The 25,683-nt window shown below is 41.9% G+C and overlaps 1 protein-coding gene across 4 annotated transcripts in view; it reads right to left on the bottom strand.

The window, feature by feature from the left end:
• The window catches only part of VTI1A (vesicle transport through interaction with t-SNAREs 1A), a 313,337-nt gene that overhangs the window by 242,978 nt on the left and 44,676 nt on the right, over nucleotides 1-25,683 (bottom strand). For all 4 annotated transcript variants that reach the window (XM_063435024.1, XM_063435025.1, XM_063435026.1 and 1 more), the window contains exon 4: nucleotides 2,466-2,543. In XM_063435024.1, coding sequence (XP_063291094.1) covers nucleotides 2,466-2,543 — 78 coding nt within the window. The remainder of the gene's footprint in view (nucleotides 1-2,465; nucleotides 2,544-25,683) is intronic.

The following is a 25,683-nucleotide window of genomic DNA, read 5'->3' as shown; positions in this document are numbered from 1 at the left end:
TGTGGCTATGGCTGCATAAACAATTATTTAACTCCTAAATGTCAGAGAATTGAGTAGTGAGACTGCAGGGATAAGATCTATACTCCAAAACTACTTTATTAAGCTAAAGTTGCTTTGGTGACTATAGTGTCCCTTTAATGAGCACCCTGGTCATGTTTATTACTTTTGGGGGATCCCTGTGCAGGCTGGTTACCATACAGAGCGCTCTATCCATGCCTGATGACTAACAGAGCGCTCTATCCATGCCTGATGACTAACAGAGCAACTATATCCATGCCTGATGACTAACAGAGCGCTCTATCCATGCCTGATGACTAACAGAGCGCTTTATCCATGCCTGATGACTAACAGAGTGCTTTATCCATGCCTGATGACTAACAGAGCGCTCTAGCCATGCCTGATGACTAACAGAGCGCTCTAGCCATGCCTGATGACTAACAGAGCGCTCTATCCATGCCTGATGACTAACAGAGCGCTCTATCCATGCCTGATGACTAACAGAGCGCTCTAGCCATGCCTGATGACTAACAGAGCGCTCTAGCCATGCCTGATGACTAACAGAGCGCTCTAGCCATGCCTGATGACTAACAGAGCGCTCTAGCCATGCCTGATGACTAACAGAGCGCTCTAGCCATGCCTGATGACTAACAGAGCGCTCTATCCATGCCTGATGACTAACAGAGCGCTCTATCCATGCCTGATGACTAACAGAGCGCTCTATCCATGCCTGATGACTAACAGAGCGCTCTAGCCATGCCTGATGACCAACAGAGCGCTCTAGCCATGCCTGATGACCAACAGAGCGCTCTAGCCATGCCTGATGACTAACAGAGCACTCTATCCATGCCTGATGACTAACAGAGCACTCTATCCATGCCTGATGACTAACAGAGCACTCTATCCATGCCTGATGACTAACAGAGCACTCTATCCATGCCTGATGACTAACAGAGCACTCTATCCATGCCTGATGACTAACAGAGCACTCTATCCATGCCTGATGACTAACAGAGCGCTCTATCCATGCCTGATGACTAACAGAGCGCTCTATCCATGCCTGATGACTAACAGAGCGCTCTATCCATGCCTGATGACTAACAGAGCGCTCTATCCATGCCTGATGACTAACAGAGCGCTCTATCCATGCCTGATGACTAACAGAGCACTCTATCCATGCCTGATGACTAACAGAGCGCTCTAGCCATGCCTGATGACTAACAGAGCGCTCTAGCCATGCCTGATGACTAACAGAGCACTCTATCCATGCCTGATGACTAACAGAGCACTCTAGCCATGCCTGATGACTAACAGAGCGCTCTAGCCATGCCTGATGACTAACAGAGCGCTCTATCCATGCCTGATGACTAACAGAGCGCTCTATCCATGCCTGATCCCTTTAGAAGTGTCCTGTGCATAACTGTGAAGGCCGGTCCGTATGCAAGGAATAGAGATAATACTTTTGGTACTGACACTAGCTGTCACAAAACCAGGAAATGTGGAGCATTAACAAGGTAACTGCAAACACTGGGTCAAAAAAAGTAAAATTGGAGCAATTATTCACCTCTGCTAGGTAATTTCTTCAAAAACGGAAAGCTGTGAAATATGGCATTACGCAGGGATACTCGTTTTGTGATTAGTGAGCACAGTATAAATAGATCCTGGGAGGGCACGCTTACCCCAGAGATGCAGACCCTTTTCCAGACAATGTTTACATCTGTCCCACAAGTCCCCTCTAGTGACGGTCAGACAGACAGCCTCTAGTGACACTTCCTCTCTGAAGACTTTTCCTTTTCGAATGTTTTCACATTCAGGGTCATCATAGGCAGCTAGATGGCGCAGAACGCGTCCAATACTTCTGTATGAAGCACTGTATTGACAGAGAGCGGCGACTGACACACAAAAGCTATAGTTCCCAATGTTTCTCTAGGAGCAGAAGAGAACATTGTCCCAGAGGGTTATAAAAACTTAGTTTAATTGCTTTTTTTTTTTTTTTTTTAATTTAAAAAAGAGGGGGATCTGAATGTAAAAAGGGAACGTGTAATGTTAAAAATTTGTTTTTAAAGTTAGTTTTAAATGTTACTCATTTGTGATGAAATGATGTCATCAAAGCAGAACATTGCACTGTAAGATATTTATTATTGCAGGTATATGAAGCTTTAGAACAATGCATTGCAAGAACACTTATAGCATTCGAAGGGTTAATTGGGAAAGAATCGAAGGAAGGAGAAAGAAGTGGCTTTAAGGCTAATGACATCACCAGTGATGATTATCATACCAAAGGGTTAAAAATAAGATCTCCATTCAAGGTTTTTTGAAGTTGATTAAAAGCTGGGCTTTGCATTAAACAGTATCACTTCCACATGACTTGTCGTTAATGCTGTTAAGGAAACAGTAGGAGAAAGCCAGAGGACCTGACCTCCCGTACCCTCCAGCCACCCACTAGGGCTTCTGGATTTGCATCCTACCTGGATCTCTGAGGAATTCCCATCATCCCCCAGGAGCTCATTCCGCACCTCATCACTGTAGGCGATCCGTGACCTTTTCTGAAAAACAAAAACAAAAGAGTGGGGAAAAAACAGCGTAAGTATAATAAAGCTTAAAATGAAATATGCACAAGTCAGGGTATTCCCAGCCCTAGAGAGCCCCCTACTGGACCCTATGTGTGAGTGCTGATTGCTAGGAAAGGTTTGATTCATGCACGTCCAGAACCAGCGGGGTAAATGGATGGTGCACAAGGCCACGCAATTGAAGGGTATCCCTGCCAGGAATGCAACTGTTACTGGAAAGATTGTTCAAAGCCACAGATCTTGTATAACAGCCTCCCTGGAATAGAAGCTCATGCTGCACAATGCTACACTGTATAGAAAAACATTCAACTGCCCCACTGCTCTTTGGCGGACAGAAAAGAACTGACGAGGGTTTATTGTGTCTGGTGAACCCCACTGCTCGTTACCTGGACCCTTCTCGCAGTGACCCTACGCAAGGAAGCCGCAAGAACGCAGGTGGAAAGCACACTGGGGGTGTTAGTGTGGTGTTTTCATTGTTTTATAATAAATACCGGCAATAAGAGCCTTGGCCGCCAATAAACCCTTTATTATAATTATTAATTCAATTAAATAGCTGCCAATAAACCCTTTATTATCATTATTAATTCTATTAAATAGCCGCCCATAAACCCTTTATTATCATTATTAATTCTATTTAATAGCTGCCACTAAACCATTTATCATTATTTGTTCTATTCAATATCAAATTTTCGTTATCACAAAATAGCGTTTAATTAAAGCGACAGTCAACCCGATTTATTTTTTACAGATTGCATTTAATATTAAAATAAAAGATTGCTAATAGAGCCAACGGTGCTAATCTCTCATTAACATCCGGCGTCTGCATGTGTGAGGAATACAGATAGAAACATTGAAACGAGAGAATGCTCGATACATCCAAGAAAGTCACAGAATGTACAAAGCAAAGTAAAAGCAAAGGAATGTAAAAAGAAAATGACTTTTGCCCAATATCTCCCTACTTCATTTTCCATTGTCTGTGACTGTATTACTGTATATCTATTGTTACATGAGCTGTCAGAGTTCTCCCCTACACAGCCCTTAGCAAGGAATCCCATTACAGGAAGAGCAGATTTATCCTGACTGCACCTTTAAACAGTGGTATTTTCCGGCCTGCTAGCCCGGTCACTAGCTGAAGTGAGGACCTCACCAAGTATCCCAGGTGGGGATTATACCACCTATGCTGATTACACTGAGTGGGAAAGCTGCTCAGGTAAATGTGAGTATAACCTACTTATTCTTACTCCTGGCCTAATATATTTTATACAGAGTGCACAATTGTTGCACCTTTTTATTTTCACATATATCCTGCTGCCAAGTCATCTGCTGGTTAAATACCTTCCACCGATATCCCTGAAGTGGGGGATCAAATCCACAGCAGGCGCTTTAGCTCTATTCCATGTGAGTAGGCCATTTGGATTTCCTTTTATACAGCTTTTACCTTATGCTGAACGTATTACACTATTGGAGCTTTTCTTCTCTTTTTTATATGTTCTTGGATTTTAAACATCTGGACAAGACATTAACCCGAAGATAAAAGTATCAGACTTACCCGCACTATTGTAAATTAGACTTTATCTTGAACTTTTTGCTTGTTCTTTTATATTCACGATTTTATATAATCATAGGACAGTGTATATTTTGCTCCACTTGTATTGTCTTATCAATAGCTATTTTATCCCTTACCCCTTGGCGCACCCTATTGTTTTGTATTTCTATTAAACCTGCACCCCAATCTGGCCCGGGGGTACAGAGGATCAGTCATTAAACCTGCACCCCAATCTGGCCCGGGGGAACATAGGACCAGTCAAACCTGCACCCCCAATCTGGCCAGGGGTAACACAGGATCTGTGATTAAACCTACACCCCCAATCTGGCCAGGGGTAACAAAGAATCTGTCATTAAACCTGCATCCCCAATCTTGCCCGGGATAACACAGGATCCTTCATTAAGCCTACACTCCTAATCTGGCCAGGGGTAACACGGGACCAGTTATTAAACCTGCACCCCCAATCTGTCCCGGGGTAACACAGGATCAGTCATTAAACCTGCATCCCCCCAATCTGTCCCGGGGTAACACAGGATCAGTCATTAAACCTGCATCCCCCCAATCTGGCCCGGGGTAACACAGGATCAGTCATTAAACCTGCATCCCCCCAATCTGGCCCGGGGTAACACAGGATCAGTCATTAAACCTGCATCCCCCCAATCTGGCCCAGGGTAACACAGGGCCTGTCATTAAACCTGCACCCCAATCTGGCCAAGAGTAACACAGGATCTGTCATTAAACCTGCACCCCTAATCTGTCCCAGGGTAACACAGGATCTGTCATTAAACCTGCATCCCCCCCAATCTGTCCCGGGGTAACACAGGATCAGTCATTAAACCTGCACCCCAATCCATCTTTGGACAGGATCAGTCGTTAAATGACATACCATATACAGTACTCTTGACAGTAACCACCAAGTCATGGGCTTCCAGACTGGTTTGTTTTAATTTTTCCAAGAACTAATTAATTTCTCTTCCAAAAACCTTTTCATTTGTGAACGGTTAACAGGTATTTTTTTACGTCACAGATTTTGTTCCAAACCTCAATTGGGAAAATGACTTTTCGGAAGCAGAAAATGGATACACCACTAATTGCAAGCCGATTCGCATCTGCCAACTTCCTGTGCACGTAATGACGGTAATGAGATGCATGATTTACACTAGAAGGAAACAAGGCAAGTCCTCAAATGCGTCATTTGAATTCACTGCACTGCAAATAGAAATATGACTGCCAACATCCCAAAAATAATTAACAGACTACATATCTAGGCTAAAATGGATTAACATAGAACAAGTCAAGCAATATGGCGTCTGCACATAGCGCAGGCTTACAGCACATTGCCCTCCTGTTACAGTGTATCCAGCGGGGCAAGGGGTAATTCGAACCATTTGGCTGAGACGCCTTTTTTTGGGGTCATTTCTACAGAACAGAAAATGAATAAGCAGTTATTACGGAACACAAGTCAGTAATCATGTTAACGATATCAATGCTTTAATAAGCATCAAAACCATCCTAATTAAATATAACCTTATTACGGTTTGGAAGTAAATCCGCAGATTCTCACAAAAATATGATCTGTGAATCATTACAGTTCAAACACAAGAATCAAACTAGACCCCTCCATGTTGTTTAAAGGGACAGTGTAACCACCAGCTAATTTTTCCTGATTATGGTACAAGGAGCTTTTGGGTATCATCCGTATTATTCAATCACATCCTTTTCTTTAATATGACAGAAATAATGGCTCTTCAGACAACCAAAGCAAAGCACCTCACCTACCACACAGAGATTGTCGAATTCCTACATATTTTATTGGTTACAGTGTCCGTCTGGTCAGTTAACATCAGGGCATTGTATTATATAAAGATAGCATCGTGGTAGTATAATCTACCAGACAGAGGTGATGGACAAGCAATGCTGAACCTGACCCTAGCCAGCCCTCCCCTGGCTGTGACGGACACAAATAGTGAATGAAACAATCCATTCTTCATCTGTAAAATTATCTCAATTATACATTTTAGGAAATTGCGCAAACCCCTTAATTAGACTCTTCCCGGTTTCAGAGGGCCTAGATTTTACTGCTAAAGGCCACGTCAATATAGCAAAACACTGAATGTGAGCAGTACATGGGGGCGAGTAATATCATGTCCCTCTAAAATTTCCAGTCATGAAGGTAATACTTCACAATATATGGAAATATACTAGTTTTCCACTTCTCCAATGCTTTGTCTCTGCTCACAGAGCATGGGCATTTTGCCACGAAGGCTACAAGAACACGCATGTCACACTCATGATGTCACACGCATGTGCCTGCATAACAGAATTTACTGATTTCCTGTGGGCAGCATATAGGCAAGCGCAGAAGAGACTTCAGTTTAAAAAAAGTCTTGTCGCTACGGTACCTGGTATCGACATATCCAACTTCCCACGGCTCTCTGCTTCCGCATGGAAATGAAATCACAAAGCTCAACGAAATCAGGTTTTATCAGCAATGTTTATTATATATTTATCTTAAACTTGAGCACTTTAGCAAGATATCTCAAATGTGAAATCTCTGATAAAATTTACCGAGTGATACAAAAACATTTTGGGAAACGTGTTCGCTGCATTCCTAGTAACCGTGCCCAAGTTAAATATTAAAAGAAATTTAAATCCTATAAACAGGCGGCAGAATCAGAGCCAAGTCTTTAATTATTCATTTCATCACTATGGGAGACTAAAGCACTAGCGGCATGCCACAATATCATATGGAGATTGGTTTGGTTTTGCCTCCTTTGCACCAAAAAGCCAACAAATTGACGGAGACTGCTCAATTATAATACTCACATTTTTCCTATTTCTTAAACATCAAAGGAAAGAAGTGGAATTAGACTGACATTCCTAGGTCAATAAAGAAGACTCCGTGAAAGTTTTAAAGGCCAGGAATAAAAACAATAGCTCATTCTGAAGGACCGGCTCGTTATTAATTATTTTTAACCTAAATGGCACAAACATTGATTTCGTATTAAAATACAGTTTTAATTGTTCCCTCTAGCAAACCTACAAAAATCGAATAGTTTAGAAAAAATATATAAGGTAAAACCCTGCACGCAGAAATGAGAGACAGAAAAATCTCTTTACACGATTTCTCTATAAGCAATAAATAACCACAGCACCCAGGATCTCGAAACACAACAGAAAAACCTGAATCTCAATGTGAATTCACAGCTTCAGTTACAAACACCTGGACAGAGGGAAAAACTAAAATCTAATCTGGAGGGACAGTCTCCGTGCGCGATAGCTGATATTTCACAAATGCGGACTAGAATCATACAGCTCCTTTTAATGGGGAGTTAAACGTGGAAAAAAAAAAAACGACAAATCTAGAAAAAAATATATATAATCAAAATTAGTATTTTGAGGTGGAATATCTGATACAGCTAGTGATTTAGCTTTTTTTTCTCCCAGAAAGAGAAGTAAATAACTCAGTAAAAAGGAAACTATAAATATATACACACACACACAGGTTTGCTCATAAACAGACAATGTTTCTACAGTCTATGGTGTCTTCATCACTGAAATACACAACAACAACAAAAACAGACACATTCTTAAAGTAGACTTGTCTTGCGTTCGGTATTCACCACATTTACAGTTTAAATGAGCAATATATATATATATATATATATATAAATAAAGAATTTAAAGAACGCTGCCTACAAAGTGCATTTTATAAAACCCATTGTGAAATAATAAATCGAACTCCCATTTTCTCTCATTGTATAAAAGTTTGCGGCTCAGTTTGCGAGTCTCGCAGAGATTCCATTTAGCTAATCACATTAAGTGACAGTCAAACATCCCATCTAAGGGGGTAATTAAGAGAAAGCCGGGGGAGGGGGCGTATTTAAAGGATTCCAGGATCCTCACAGTATCGAAATTTGTAGTTAAGCCAGAATGCAAGGCGCTGATTTCTGCTGAAATGTCAGTGTATGAGCTGCAGTTTGAAGCGGCCAATTCATAATGCATTTTATAAATAGTTAATGTCTTCCATACATAAGCTAGCCAGGCAAATCAAGAAATTGTCAACATTTTTAGTCTTGGTTGTCAGTTCCCCGTGTCTGCGGGTGCTTTGTACGTACGTTTCTAAAGAGAGAGAGGCGTTCGAGTGCTTGTAATGCGATGCTTTTTCCAGGTTGCTCAATATGAGTTTAAGAGATTCTCAAGCCAGATTTTCTCCTGCTTAGATTTGTCAGATGCAGAAAAGTTTCCAGCTCTGCTTGTTAATACTTTGTTTTGTTTTATTTTAAAGCGGTATTCGCACTGAGGAAGGAGTGTAGACAGGAGTGGGCAGTATAAACCTGCTATTAATGAGGGAGTACAGTGCAAGAAGGATGGCAGGGCATATAGACTAGGTTAAGGAGTGGCAGTTCAGACGCAGGGTGTAAGTGGGGGCAGGGCAGATGTGGGGTGTAAGTGGGGGACAATGGATATGTGAGGTGAAAGTAGGGCAGATGTGGGGTGTTAGTGGGGGTAGTAGAGATGTCAGGTGCAAGCAGTGCAACTGTGGGATATAAGTGGGGCAGTGCAAATGTGGGGTGTAAGTGGGGCAGTGCAAATGTGGGGTGTAAGTGGGGCAGTGCAAATGTGGGGTGTAAGTGGGAACAGGGCAGATGTGAGGTGAAAGAGGGCCAAGGCAGATGTGGGGTGTAAGTGGAGGCAGGGCAGATGTGGAGTGTAAGTGGGGGGCAGGGCAGATGTGGGGTGTAAGTAGGAGCCAAGGCAGATGTGGGGTGTAAGTGGGGTCCAATAGAGATGTGGGGTGTAAGTGGAGGCAGGGCAGATGTTCAGTGTAAGTGGGGGCAGGGCAGATGTTCAGTGTAAGTGGGGGCAGGGCAGATGTGGGGTGTAAGTGGGGGCAGGGCAGATGTGGGGTGTAAGTAGGGGGCAGGGCAGATGTGGGGTATAAGTGGGAGCCAAGGCAGATGTGGGGTGTAAGTGGAGGCAGGGCAGATGCGGGGTGTAAACAGGCCAGGCTGCATTTGACGTTAGCAGGGACATAGCGACATAGTATGAAGAATTCAGGTTATACTATAGGAAAATGCCACCACAGAGGTTCTAGAGACATTAAGAAGAAACCATGAGACCAAAAGTTGAGTCGCCACAGCAAGTAAACAGCATGATTTCCCGGCATTTATACATCTTTCATTTTACAGACTCTGTAAACTTGACAGGAGTTAACTCTCATTTTGTAAGCTGCAGAGACAGAGAAATTGTGATTCACTCTACCAGCGAGCGGCTGAATCAGGTCATATTCCTGGTGGCCATTTAGCAGAGTAATGGCCAGCATCCTGGGAATGTGCAAATAATGGACACAAAAAGTGCTGCTACATAGTACATGGCATTTATATACTACAGCTATGAAATCCGTCATTAACCCTTTATTACATTTCCTTGCCAGAACGCTGTAGAAATAATAAAATTGGTCATGCGGCCTATGAATTGTACGGCCGGTCAGTGTTAAGTGTATCGAGGAAATGACTGCTGGTCTATTAGAATGTGTGTAGGAGCCATTTAGAACGAGTTGGCAAACACCAGTGGATAGTTGGCATAAACAGTGACTCTCTCCTTACCCCTACTGCATACATTTCAACTTCTGGTTTAATGGATCCATTCACAAAATAATGGCTATATCACAAATGAAATGAGTTTACATCCCAAAGTCCTGTTCCTGCCACATTTTGATGTGTATTAGTGCCCTCGCGTTTCACCTTACTCTTAGCATTGTACGGAGCAGAAGGTTTAAAGTCAGCACTGCACTGGAGCGAACGTACCCCCGGGACGTAGAGGAAGAAGTTTGTTTTGGAGGTGACATACAGCAATTCTTTAAATTACCTCGCCTGGGAATTAAACAGAATGTTATCACTCGAGCAGGCCTCGCAGTAAATAGATTTATAATGCTTTCCATGTGCAGGGGAATGTTGCATATGAATTAAGTAATGATCTGGGTATTATAATAGCAGCGACAAGCCATAGCACCTGGTGCACAGGATATGCTAAATTACAGCCCTAACAAACCTCACAAAGGAGGGGAACTGGGCATGCTACAGGTCTGCATATTTACAAGCGATTGAAAAAATTCCACACATGCAGAAGGTGCTGGAGAAGATATAGCAACAATCTGTTCTAAACAGGATGGAATTGGTTATAAAATGTTATCTCTTGCTCACATTTAATTACTGCTCTTTATCGTAATTCGCCACTGCTTGCAGATAACTAGTCTGGACGACGCAGTTCTTCGCAGTCCAGCCCCAACAGTTAGCCCTGAGAAGCACAAAGCTTCTATTTATCTCATGCGCATCCAAACAAAGGACTTTACAGATAAATAAGGCAGAGATTTGTGAAATGCTACAGCTGGACGCTGTCTGGACATTGCTGGAAATGGCTGACCAATGAGCAGTGAGAGCGAACGGTTTGCAAGGATGGCGATGCTGTGCCAGGATGCGGGTAACCCTTTAAATGACAACAGCAGCAGGCAAAGCATCTCGAATGTTGAGAAAACCCTCCAAAATTAGGCAGAAAAAAAAGCAAACAATTTACAATAATAGAATTCTGATTACATCAATGTGCGTGGGATCATCTTTATGAATGTATTGTACATATCATATACTTTAACTACTGCATATATTGTATACTACAGCTACTGTACCTCCCTCTCCTCTAATGTAACCTGTAACGTGCTGAGTATACCTGTTAGCGCTATATAAATAAAATATACATACACTGTATACCTACTGCACTTACTGTACCTCCCTCTACTGTAATGTAACCTGTAACGTGCTGAGTACACCTGTTAGCGCTATATAAATATAATATACATACACTGTATACCTACTGCGCTTACTGTACCTCCCTCTACTGTAATGTAACCTGTAAAGTGCTGAGTACACCTGTTAGCGCTATATAAATATAATATAGATACAATGTATACCTACTGCACTTACTGTACCTCCCTCTACTGTAATGTAACCTGTAAAGTGCTGAGTACACCTGTTAGCGCTATATAAATATAATATACATACACTGTATACCTACTGCACTTACTGTACCTCCCTCTACTGTAATGTAACCTGTAAAGTGCTGAGTGCACCTGTTAGCGCTATATAAATATAATATACATACACTGTATACCTACTGCACTTACTGTACCTCCCTCTACTGTAATGTAACATGTAACATGCTGAGTACGCCTGTTAGCGCTATATAAATAAAATATACATACACTGTATACCTACTGCACTTACTGTACCTCCCTCTACTGTAATGTAACCTGTAACGTGCTGAGTACACCTGTTAGCGCTATATAAATATAATATAGATACAATGTATACCTACTGCACTTACTGTACCTCCCTCTACTGTAATGTAACCTGTAAAGTGCTGAGTACACCTGTTAGCGCTATATAAATATAATATACATACACTGTATACCTACTGCACTTACTGTACCTCCCTCTACTGTAATGTAACCTGTAAAGTGCTGAGTGCACCTGTTAGCGCTATATAAATATAATATACATACACTGTATACCTACTGCACTTACTGTACCTCCCTCTACTGTAATGTAACATGTAACATGCTGAGTACGCCTGTTAGCGCTATATAAATAAAATATACATACACTGTATACCTACTGCACTTACTGTACCTCCCTCTACTGTAATGTAACCTGTAACATGCTGAGTACACCTGTTAGCGCTATATAAATATAATGTACATACACTGTATACCTACTGCACTTACTGTACCTCCCTCTACTGTAATGTAACCTGTAACATGCTGAGTACACCTGTTAGCGCTATATAAATATAATATACATACACTGTATACCTACTGCACTTACTGTACCTCCCTCTACTGTAATGTAACCTGTAAAGTGCTGAGTACACCTGTTAGCGCTATATAAATATAATATAGATACAATGTATACCTACTGCACTTACTGTACCTCCCTCTACTGTAATGTAACCTGTACAGTGCTGAGTACACCTGTTAGCGCTATATAAATAAAATATACATGCACTGTATACCTACTGCACTTACTGTACCTCCCTCTACTGTAATGTAACATGTAACATGCTGAGTACACCTGTTAGCGCTATATAAATAAAATATACATACACTGTATACCTACTGCACTTACTGTACCTCCCTCTACTGTAATGTAACCTGTACAGTGCTGAGTACACCTGTTAGCGCTATATAAATATAATGTACATACACTGTATACCTACTGCACTTACTGTACCTCCCTCTACTGTAATGTAACCTGTAACATGCTGAGTACACCTGTTAGCGCTATATAAATAAAATATACATACACTGTATACCTACTGCACTTACTGTACCTCCCTCTACTGTAATGTAACCTGTAAAGTGCTGAGTACACCTGTTAGCGCTATATAAATATAATATAGATACAATGTATACCTACTGCACTTACTGTACCTCCCTCTACTGTAATGTAACCTGTAAAGTGCTGAGTACACCTGTTAGCGCTATATAAATATAATATACATACACTGTATACCTACTGCACTTACTGTACCTCCCTCTACTGTAATGTAACCTGTAAAGTGCTGAGTGCACCTGTTAGCGCTATATAAATATAATAAACATACACTGTATACCTACTGCACTTACTGTACCTCCCTCTACTGTAATGTAACATGTAACATGCTGAGTACGCCTGTTAGCGCTATATAAATAAAATATACATACACTGTATACCTACTGCACTTACTGTACCTCCCTCTACTGTAATGTAACCTGTAACATGCTGAGTACACCTGTTAGCGCTATATAAATATAATGTACATACACTGTATACCTACTGCACTTACTGTACCTCCCTCTACTGTAATGTAACCTGTAACATGCTGAGTACACCTGTTAGCGCTATATAAATATAATATACATACACTGTATACCTACTGCACTTACTGTACCTCCCTCTACTGTAATGTAACCTGTAAAGTGCTGAGTACACCTGTTAGCGCTATATAAATATAATATAGATACAATGTATACCTACTGCACTTACTGTACCTCCCTCTACTGTAATGTAACCTGTACAGTGCTGAGTACACCTGTTAGCGCTATATAAATAAAATATACATGCACTGTATACCTACTGCACTTACTGTACCTCCCTCTACTGTAATGTAACATGTAACATGCTGAGTACACCTGTTAGCGCTATATAAATAAAATATACATACACTGTATACCTACTGCACTTACTGTACCTCCCTCTACTGTAATGTAACCTGTACAGTGCTGAGTACACCTGTTAGCGCTATATAAATATAATGTACATACACTGTATACCTACTGCACTTACTGTACCTCCCTCTACTGTAATGTAACCTGTAACATGCTGAGTACACCTGTTAGCGCTATATAAATATAATGTACATACACTGTATACCTACTGCACTTACTGTACCTCCCTCTACTGTAATGTAACCTGTAACATGCTGAGTACACCTGTTAGCGCTATATACATATAATATACATACACTGTATACCTACTGCACTTACTGTACCTCCCTCTACTGTAATGTAACCTGTAAAGTGCTGAGTACACCTGTTAGCGCTATATAAATAAAATATACATGCACTGTATACCTACTGCACTTACTGTACCTCCCTCTACTGTAATGTAACCTGTAAAGTGCTGAGTACACCTGTTAGCACTATATAAATATAATATAGATACACTGTATACCTACTGCACTTACTGTACCTCCCTCTACTGTAATGTAACCTGTACAGTGCTGAGTACACCTGTTAGCGCTATATACATATAATATACATACACTGTATACCTACTGCACTTACTGTACCTCCCTCTACTGTAATGTAACCTGTAAAGTGCTGAGTACACCTGTTAGCGCTATATAAATAAAATATACATACACTGTATACCTACTGCACTTACTGTACCTCCCTCTACTGTAATGTAACCTGTAAAGTGCTGAGTACACCTGTTAGCACTATATAAATATAATATAGATACACTGTATACCTACTGCACTTACTGTACCTCCCTCTACTGTAATGTAACCTGTACAGTGCTGAGTACACCTGTTAGCGCTATATAAATATAATATAGATACACTGTATACCTACTGCACTTACTGTACCTCCCTCTACTGTAATGTAACCTGTAAAATGCTGAGTACAGCTGTTAGCACTATATAAATATAATATACATACACTGTATACCTACTGCACTGACTGTACCTCCCTCTACTGTAATGTTACCTGTAAAGTGCTGAGTACACCTGTTAGCGCTATATAAATATAATGTACATACACTGTATACCTACTGTACCTCCCTCTGCTGTAATGTAACCTGTAAAGTACACCTCTTAGCACTGGGTAGCATAGTGGCATTTAAATGACCAGAGTTAGGATGATGGTTAGAATTACTTGTGCCAGTAAGGGGTGTTGTCATGGACGATGTTGGGGTGATAGTTTTGATGGGACACTAGATAAACGAGGAAATAAAAATACAAATAGACTTTAGACGTATTAGGGAAAAATCGAGCATTGTATCAAGTGACAGGTTTCACCGTAAGATTAATACATTTCTTTAGAGAGGGAGATGTTTTATACGCGACACAACACATTATTCATGAGTCAACAGACATCAAGGACAAATGCGAGGAGTCCAGTGATAGAATCACCTGACCTGCTGCGGAGCCTCATTAAAGCAGAGCTGTCAATCACCTGTGCTAAATAAAGTTTTAAACAGTAGAATTCTGAATAAACAAGGCGTTTGGGGCAAACTCGAGACTATCCATCAGCTGTTCAACAACAGCTGCAGCCCTTCTGGCACTAACTGCTAGCAGCAAATTCTGACTGACATCGATGATAAGCGTTTATTGATCCATTATCAGCAGGACGCAATCATCGTTCAATGCCACTTACTGTACCTACCTACCGTGCACAGAACTGAGAACATCCGGGTACAATGCCACTTACTGTACCTACCGTGCACAGAACTGAGAACGTCCGGATACAATGCCACTTACTGTACCTACCTACCGTGCACCGAACTGAGAACGTCTGGGTACAATGCCACTTACTGTACCTACCTACCGTGCACCGAACTGAGAACGTCTGGGTACAATGCCACTTACTGTACCTACCTACCGTGCACCGAACTGAGAACGTCTGGGTACAATGCCACTTACTGTACCTACGTACCGTGCACCGAACTGAGAACGTCTGGGTACAATGCCACTTACTGTACCTACTGTGCACCGAACTGAGAACGTCTGGGTACAATGCCACTTACTGTACCTACCTATCGTGCACCGAACTGAGAACGTCTGGGTACAATGCCACTTACTGTTCCTACTGTGCACCGAACTGAGAACGTCTGGGTACAATGCCACTTACTGTACCTACCTATCGTGCACCAAACTGAGAACGTCTGGGTACAATGCCACTTACTGTACCTACCTACCGTGCACAGAACTGAGAACGTCCGGATACAATGCCACTTACTGTACCTACCGTGCACAGAACTGAGAACGTCCGGATACAATGTCACTTACTGTACCTACCGTGCACCGAACTGAGAACGTCTGGGTACAATGCCACTTACTGTACCTACCTACCGTGCACCGAACTGAGAACGTCTGGGTACAATGCCACTTACTGTACCTACCTACCGTGCACCGAACTGAGAACGTCTGGGTACAATGCCACTTACTGTACCTACTGTGCACCGAACTGAGAACGTCTGGGTACAATGCCACTTACTGTAAGTACCTACCTACCGTGCACAGAACTGAGAACATCCGGGTACAATGCCACTTACTGTACCTACCTACCGTGCACCGAACTGAGAATTTATTTTTGTTAATACATAGGTTGAATGGACAATAAACACAGTGATGTTTATTCTCTAGAAATTCCCAGCCAGTTACAATGTCACTTCACAGAGAAGCACATTCCTTACGGAGTCACAGAGCAGTGCTACGCCAGTCAGCGACATGCGATTCCCACCCACCACACAGAATTATGGGATGCTACAAGCCAACGCATACACCGACTGAGCTAGGTACAGACGGCAGGTCATACGTGTTTCCATTTTAAAGTGTCCATTAATGATGACTTGTTAAGCTTTCAGTAGCGATATTCATTATGGAGGTTGACAGTGCCGGGAGTTAAAGAGTTAACCAGAAGCTTAATTTATAAAGGCAGGAGTAAAGGTAACGTGTTATGCAAGTACTCAGAGACCGGACCGAATCACCGCCGAGGGTGAAAAGCGATTCAGAAAAGGATAAACAAAGTGCTACAAAGCTAAAAAATCCCACAGACATAAAACAAAAAAAGAAAGGAGAATTGGGCCACACGCTGAGAACCTGTACAGTCTCTTTCTTTACCAATAACACAAAGATTTAATGACTTCATTCGGAATTAGAATGTCTCTGATCTGCCCCTCTTTTGGGTAATTAGCCAGTCCCCACTGAAGTCACTTTATTTCCATTTTAACAGGAGGCTCTGTGCTTTCCTCAGGCCGAATTAACATGCAGACGGACATTAAACACTTATTACATATGTATGCAACACTTCCTTTGAAATGCCATCGCCTGTTATATATTTTTAATATCTCAAAGGAGCCATAAACCCCTTCACTAACTGTACTCCATCCATTGGGATTTCCCATTTGCCATCCTCCTGGGTTAGAGAGTCAGAGTTAACTCATTCGTCTTGTTCCATATGGTTAACAGACAATGGCCGTCTCTGGACGAAATCTCCAATGCGGCTAAGGCAGAATTGTATTGGCCTAAATGATAAATCACTCGTCCATTCGAAGTTCACATGGCAATGAATAAATCAACAAAAACAAAAAGCATACCACAATACAATATGCAATGTACCACTTCCACCTGTAGACAATTCCTGGTTATCTACTACACTTTCCTATATTTATATTGGTGACAGATTGTCCGAGCGGGCGACTGACCGACAGATTGTCCGAGCGGGCGACTGACCGACAGATTGTCCGAGCGGGCGACTGACCGACAGATTGTCCGAGCGGGCGACTGACCGACAGATTGCCCGAGCGGGCGACTGACCGACAGATTGCCCGAGCGGGCGACTGACCGACAGATTGCCCGAGCGGGCGACTGACCGACAGATTGCCCGAGCGGGCGACTGACCGACAGATTGCCCGAGCGGGCGACTGACCGACAGATTGCCCGAGCGGGCGACTGACCGACAGATTGTCCGAGCGGGCGACTGACCGACAGATTGCCCGAGCGGGCGACTGACAGACAGATTGCCCGAGCGGGCGACTGACAGACAGATTGCCCGAGCGGGCGACTGACCGACAGATGGCCCGAGCGGGCGACTGACCGACAGATTGTCCGAGCGGGCGACTGACCGACAGATTGCCCGAGCGGGCGACTGACAGACAGATTGCCCGAGCGGGCGACTGACCGACAGATTGTCCGAGCGGGCGACTGACCGACAGATTGCCCGAGCGGGCGACTGACCGACAGATTGCCCGAGCGGGCGACTGACCGACAGATTGCCCGAGCGGGCGACTGACCGACAGATTGTCCGAGCGGGCGACTGACCGACAGATGGCCCGAGCGGGCGACTGACCGACAGATGGCCCGAGCGGGCGACTGACCGACAGATGGCCCGAGCGGGCGACTGACCGACATTGTCCGAGCAGGCGACTGACCGCCAGATTGTCTGAGCGAAAGCCACTAGAAGTGCCCCTAGGGATCAAAGTATTAACTAACAGTGTTATTGAGTAAAGTGAGAATTCACAGAGAATTAGTAAGTCTGCTATCCTTTCAGTTCAGCTACTCTGGGCTTATATTTGAAATTTACTTTGATTTCTAACTTTAGTAAATCCTGTATGTCATTTCTGAGACTGCAGGGACAGGCTCTTTGAACTAAAAGCACTACATTAAGCTGTAGTATGTCTGCTGCTTATAGTGTCTGATATTTAAAAGAGAAATCCACAGATAGGCGCAGTTCGAGCAACTAAAAGCCCATTCACAAACCATTCTATTTGAGCAATTCAATAAAGATATCAGACTAACCACATTTAAAGAGAGTTACTTCAACCACCATCACCACTTCAGCTATTAGAATCTAGGAGTTCGTGTGTGCCTGAAAAGATGCACATACAGAAATAGGCAAATTCTGTGTAAACAATATGTCTGTCATCAGCACTCACAGCCCACTGGCAATAGACATGGTCAGTACCTCCCTTACGGCCTGGACGTCTGCAGATGGAAGTTTGATCTTCCCTCCCTTCACCTCTCCCCCCGTAACCCCCTCACTCCCACTGGCTCCGAGCATGCACTCAGAGCCGGGTCCAATCAAATGCTCTTTGAGAAGCATTTGATTGGACCTTGCACGGAAGGCTGTGGCTACAGGCGGGGCATAAAGAGGCGAGCTGGGAGCTTAGCGCAGCACTGGATTTCAGGTAAGTGTAATACTAAATTTGCTGTATTTAAAATGTGGTGGGGGGGTCAATGCTAGTCTATGGGACTCCCTTACCATATAGTTCCATTCTGTTTGGTACTATGTTAGTTATAATACAACGTATTATCGCTATAGTATGTCCTTACATTGGCTTCCTGATCCTATAGGAGTCAATTCAAAGTGCTAACCCATACCTATAAAGCACTGAATAATCTTAGTACCTCTTATATCTCCTCATAGATCCATAGGTATACCCCTTCTCGGTCTCTCTCTGCTCTGCCCGTGACCTTCTTCTGTCCGCTGCTCGCACCCGTACGGCCAACTCGCGCTTGCAGGACTTTTCACGGGCGGCTCCCGTCCTATGGAATAGCCTGCCTACCGCCATCAGACTCTCCCCTAGTCTTCAACTCATTTCTTTAGGAAAGCCTATGGCCTCCCAGACTAACCTCTGCCTTACATACCTGTCTCTTGCTCTCTCATAAAGGGCAGCACTCTACTCTCTCCTCCAGCTCTGCTTCACTCCCACCTATCTTGACTTCTATTCCCTGTCCTATTGTGTTTTACAGCCCACCTCCTATAGACTGTAAGCTCGTTTGAGCAGGGCCCTCTTTGTTTCTGTGAGTTTTCTTGTAATTGTCCTATTTATAGTCTAATAATATTGTAAAGCGATACGGAATCTGCTGGCGCTATATAAATCATAATAATAATAGTAGTATCTGTCAAATCTGCGACGGCATTCAGAATTTATTTAGTGTGTAGTACCCTCGTTAATTCTGCTGTAAAAGTACTTTATTAGAGCACAATATTGAGAAACAATTCTTCTTCACACAAAACAAAGATTCCATTATTACAACATGAAACCATTAAACTACCTGGATTGCATTTCCCACGCTGCACAGCCAACCTACCACCACTACACCAAGGGGATTTTGCTGGAAGCATGAAAAAGCCTTGTTTTTAGTCTTTTCCCTCTGCATTTTTCATTTGACAGTTACTTTTTATTTTGTTGGTTATAAGATAAGATTTCCGATAGTTTTAAGCTCTCTTTTAGTTTCTTTATTGTGGGTGTGGAATGCATTCAGTAAAGAACAAATTGCAATTCATTAGGAGGAGTATATTGTCATCGTCACAGACAGACAGACAAGCTATAGATAACTTAGAACTCACTCATCAGGATCAATAGATAGACAGACAGACAGAGAGAGACACACACACAGACTTTCTCTATATGCAGAGCTTTGCTGCCACCTAGCTGTAGAAGAGTATATTATACACTGGAATTCGTTCCCAGAGCACAGTATTTGCTTCAATTAGCAGTTTGCCTTTTGAAGAGACTTTGATGATTATCTAGAGAATTACAATGCAATTAAGAAAACATATCAATGCTAAATTTAAAAATGTATCTGATCTAAACACTATAAACCTGCACCTTACGTATTAATCTTAATACTATCTAATGGGGAAAGATGGCAAACACCTAAGACATGAATAAGCAGCTGGAAATATATTTAGAACACTGGCCAAGGAACTGGTTCCCAAATAAAGAGGAAGAAGAGGAAAGAAAATACAGGACAGGACAGGAAGCGGAAAGAAAATACAGGACAGGAAGCGTAAAGAAAATACAGGACAGTAAGAGGAAAGAAAATACAGGACAGGAAGCGTAAAGAGGATTATATACAGGACAGGAAGAGTAAAGAGGATTATATACAGGACAGGAAGCGTAAAGAGGATTATATACAGGACAGGAAGCGTAAAGAGGATTATATACAGGACAGGAAGAGTAAAGAGGATTATATACAGGACAGGAAGCGTAAAGAGGATTATATACAGGACAGGAAGCGTAAAGAGGATTATATACAGGACAGGAAGAGTAAAGAGGATTATATACAGGACAGGAAGCGTGAAGAGGATTATATACAGGACAGGAAGCACAAAGAGGATTATATACAGGACAGGAAGCGTAAAGAGGATTATATACAGGACAGGAAGCGTAAAGAGGATTATATACAGGACAGGAAGAGTAAAGAGGATTATATACAGGACAGGAAGCGTAAAGAGGATTATATACAGGACAGGAAGCGTAAAGAGGATTATATACAGGACAGGAAGAGTAAAGAGGATTATATACAGGACAGGAAGCGTAAAGAGGATTATATACAGGACAGGAAGCGTAAAGAAAATACAGGACAGGAAGCACAAAGAGGATTATATACAGGACAGGAAGCGTAAAGAGGATTATATACAGGACAGGAAGCGTAAAGAGGATTATATACAGGACAGGAAACGTGAAGAGGATTATATACAGGACAGGAAGAGTAAAGAGGATTATATACAGGACAGGAAACGTGAAGAGGATTATATACAGGACAGGAAGCGTAAAGAGGATTATATACAGGACAGGAAACGTGAAGAGGATTATATACAGGACAGGAAGAGTAAAGAGGATTATATACAGGACAGGAAACGTAAAGAGGATTATATACAGGACAGGAAGAGTAAAGAGGATTATATACAGGACAGGAAGCGTAAAGAGGATTATATACAGGACAGGAAGCGTGAAGAGGATTATATACAGGACAGGAAACGTGAAGAGGATTATATACAGGACAGGAAGAGTAAAGAGGATTATATACAGGACAGGAAACGTAAAGAGGATTATATACAGGACAGGAAGAGTAAAGAGGATTATATACAGGACAGGAAGCGTAAAGAGGATTATATACAGGACAGGAAGCGTGAAGAGGATTATATACAGGACAGGAAGCGTAAAGAGGATTATATACAGGACAGGAAGCGTAAAGAGGATTATATACAGGACAGGAAGCGTAAAGAGGATTATATACAGGACAGGAAGCGTGAAGAGGATTATATACAGGACAGGAAACGTGAAGAGGATTATATACAGGACAGGAAGCGTGAAGAGGATTATATACAGGACAGGAAGCACAAAGAGGATTATATACAGGACAGGAAGAGTAAAGAGGATTATATACAGGACAGGAAGCGTAAAGAGGATTATATACAGGACAGGAAACGTGAAGAGGATTATATACAGGACAGGAAGCGTAAAGAGGATTATATACAGGACAGGAAGAGTAAAGAGGATTATATACAGGACAGGAAGCGTAAAGAGGATTATATACAGGACAGGAAGCACAAAGAGGATTATATACAGGACAGGAAGCGTAAAGAGGATTATATACAGGACAGGAAGCGTAAAGAGGATTATATACAGGACAGGAAGAGTAAAGAGGATTATATACAGGACAGGAAGAGTAAAGAGGATTATATACAGGACAGGAAGCGTAAAGAGGATTATATACAGGACAGGAAGAGTAAAGAGGATTATATACAGGACAGGAAGCGTAAAGAGGATTATATACAGGACAGGAAGAGTAAAGAGGATTATATACAGGACAGGAAGCGTAAAGAGGATTATATACAGGACAGGAAGCGTAAAGAGGATTATATACAGGACAGGAAGAGTAAAGAGGATTATATACAGGACAGGAAGCGTAAAGAGGATTATATACAGGACAGGAAGCGTGAAGAGGATTATATACAGGACAGGAAGAGTAAAGAGGATTATATACAGGACAGGAAGCGTAAAGAGGATTATATACAGGACAGGAAGAGTAAAGAAAATACAGGACAGGAAGCGTAAAGAGGATTATATACAGGACAGGAAGCGTAAAGAGGATTATATACAGGACAGGAAGCGTAAAGAGGATTATATACAGGACAGGAAGAGTAAAGAGGATTATATACAGGACAGGAAACGTGAAGAGGATTATATACAGGACAGGAAGAGTAAAGAGGATTATATACAGGACAGGAAGCGTAAAGAGGATTATATACAGGACAGGAAGAGTAAAGAGGATTATATACAGGACAGGAAGAGTAAAGAGGATTATATACAGGACAGGAAGCGTGAAGAGGATTATATACAGGACAGGAAGCGTGAAGAGGATTATATACAGGACAGGAAGCGTGAAGAGGATTATATACAGGACAGGAAGCGTGAAGAGGATTATATACAGGACAGGAAGCGTGAAGAGGATTATATACAGGACAGGAAGCGTAAAGAGGATTATATACAGGACAGGAAGCGTAAAGAGGATTATATACAGGACAGGAAGAGTAAAGAGGATTATATACAGGACAGGAAGCGTGAAGAGGATTATATACAGGACAGGAAGAGTAAAGAGGATTATATACAGGACAGGAAGCGTGAAGAGGATTATATACAGGACAGGAAGAGTAAAGAGGATTATATACAGGACAGGAAGCGTGAAGAGGATTATATACAGGACAGGAAGAGTAAAGAGGATTATATACAGGACAGGAAGAGTAAAGAGGATTATATACAGGACAGGAAGAGTAAAGAGGATTATATACAGGACAGGAAGCGTAAAGAGGATTATATACAGGACAGGAAGAGTAAAGAGGATTATATACAGGACAGGAAGAGTAAAGAGGATTATATACAGGACAGGAAGCGTAAAGAGGATTATATACAGGACAGGAAGCGTAAAGAGGATTATATACAGGACAGGAAGCGTGAAGAGGATTATATACAGGACAGGAAGCGTAAAGAGGATTATATACAGGACAGGAAGCGTAAAGAGGATTATATACAGGACAGGAAGCGTGAAGAGGATTATATACAGGACAGGAAGCACAAAGAGGATTATATACAGGACAGGAAGCGTAAAGAGGATTATATACAGGACAGGAAGCGTGAAGAGAATTATATACAGGACAGGAAGCGTGAAGAGGATTATATACAGGACAGGAAGCGTGAAGAGGATTATATACAGGACAGGAAACGTGAAGAGGATTATATACAGGACAGGAAGCGTAAAGAGGATTATATACAGGACAGGAAGCGTAAAGAGGATTATATACAGGACAGGAAACGTGAAGAGGATTATATACAGGACAGGAAGCGTAAAGAGGATTATATACAGGACAGGAAGCGTGAAGAGAATTATATACAGGACAGGAAGCGTGAAGAGGATTATATACAGGACAGGAAGCGTAAAGAGGATTATATACAGGACAGGAAGCGTGAAGAGGATTATATACAGGACAGGAAGCGTAAAGAGGATTATATACAGGACAGGAAGCGTGAAGAGGATTATATACAGGACAGGAAGCGTAAAGAGGATTATATACAGGACAGGAAACGTGAAGAGGATTATATACAGGACAGGAAGAGTAAAGAGGATTATATACAGGACAGGAAGAGTAAAGAGGATTATATACAGGACAGGAAGCGTGAAGAGGATTATATACAGGACAGGAAGCACAAAGAGGATTATATACAGGACAGGAAGAGTAAAGAGGATTATATACAGGACAGGAAGCGTAAAGAGGATTATATACAGGACAGGAAGCGTGAAGAGGATTATATACAGGACAGGAAGCGTGAAGAGGATTATATACAGGACAGGAAGCGTGAAGAGGATTATATACAGGACAGGAAGCGTGAAGAGGATTATATACAGGACAGGAAGCGTGAAGAGGATTATATACAGGACAGGAAACGTGAAGAGGATTATATACAGGACAGGAAGCGTAAAGAGGATTATATACAGGACAGGAAGCGTGAATAGGATTATATACAGGACAGGAAATGTGAAGAGGATTATATACAGGACAGGAAACGTGAAGAGGATTATATACAGGACAGGAAGCGTGAAGAGGATTATATACAGGACAGGAAGCGTGAAGAGGATTATATACAGGACAGGAAATGTGAAGAGGATTATATACAGGACAGGAAGAGTAAAGAGGATTATATACAGGACAGGAAGCGTGAAGAGGATTATATACAGGACAGGAAGCGTAAAGAGGATTATATACAGGACAGGAAGCGTAAAGAGGATTATATACAGGACAGGAAGCGTAAAGAGGATTATATACAGGACAGGAAGCGTGAAGAGGATTATATACAGGACAGGAAACGTGAAGAGGATTATATACAGGACAGGAAGCGTGAAGAGGATTATATACAGGACAGGAAGCGTGAAGAGGATTATATACAGGACAGGAAATGTGAAGAGGATTATATACAGGACAGGAAGAGTAAAGAGGATTATATACAGGACAGGAAGCGTGAAGAGGATTATATACAGGACAGGAAGCGTAAAGAGGATTATATACAGGACAGGAAGCGTAAAGAGGATTATATACAGGACAGGAAGCGTAAAGAGGATTATATACAGGACAGGAAGAGTAAAGAGGATTATATACAGGACAGGAAGCGTAAAGAGGATTATATACAGGACAGGAAGCGTGAAGAGGATTATATACAGGACAGGAAGCGTAAAGAGGATTATATACAGGACAGGAAGCGTAAAGAGGATTATATACAGGACAGGAAACGTGAAGAGGATTATATACAGGACAGGAAGAGTAAAGAGGATTATATACAGGACAGGAAACGTGAAGAGGATTATATACAGGACAGGAAGCGTAAAGAGGATTATATACAGGACAGGAAGAGTAAAGAGGATTATATACAGGACAGGAAACGTGAAGAGGATTATATACAGGACAGGAAGCGTAAAGAGGATTATATACAGGACAGGAAGCGTAAAGCGGATTATATACAGGACAGGAAGCGTGAAGAGGATTATATACAGGACAGGAAGCGTGAAGAGGATTATATACAGGACAGGAAGCGTGAAGAGGATTATATACAGGACAGGAAGCGTGAAGAGGATTATATACAGGACAGGAAACGTGAAGAGGATTATATACAGGACAGGAAGCGTAAAGAGGATTATATACAGGACAGGAAACGTGAAGAGGATTATATACAGGACAGGAAGCGTGAAGAGGATTATATACAGGACAGGAAGCGTGAAGAGGATTATATACAGGACAGGAAATGTGAAGAGGATTATATACAGGACAGGAAGCGTGAAGAGGATTATATACAGGACAGGAAGCGTAAAGAGGATTATATACAGGACAGGAAACGTGAATAGGATTATATACAGGACAGGAAATGTGAAGAGGATTATATACAGGACAGGAAACGTGAAGAGGATTAT

This window comes from Pelobates fuscus, chromosome 10 (assembly GCF_036172605.1).
Source record: "Pelobates fuscus isolate aPelFus1 chromosome 10, aPelFus1.pri, whole genome shotgun sequence".
NCBI lineage: Eukaryota > Metazoa > Chordata > Amphibia > Anura > Pelobatidae > Pelobates > Pelobates fuscus.
Note: the sequence above shows the minus strand (reverse complement) of the source record. Positions and strands in the feature narration are given on the sequence as shown.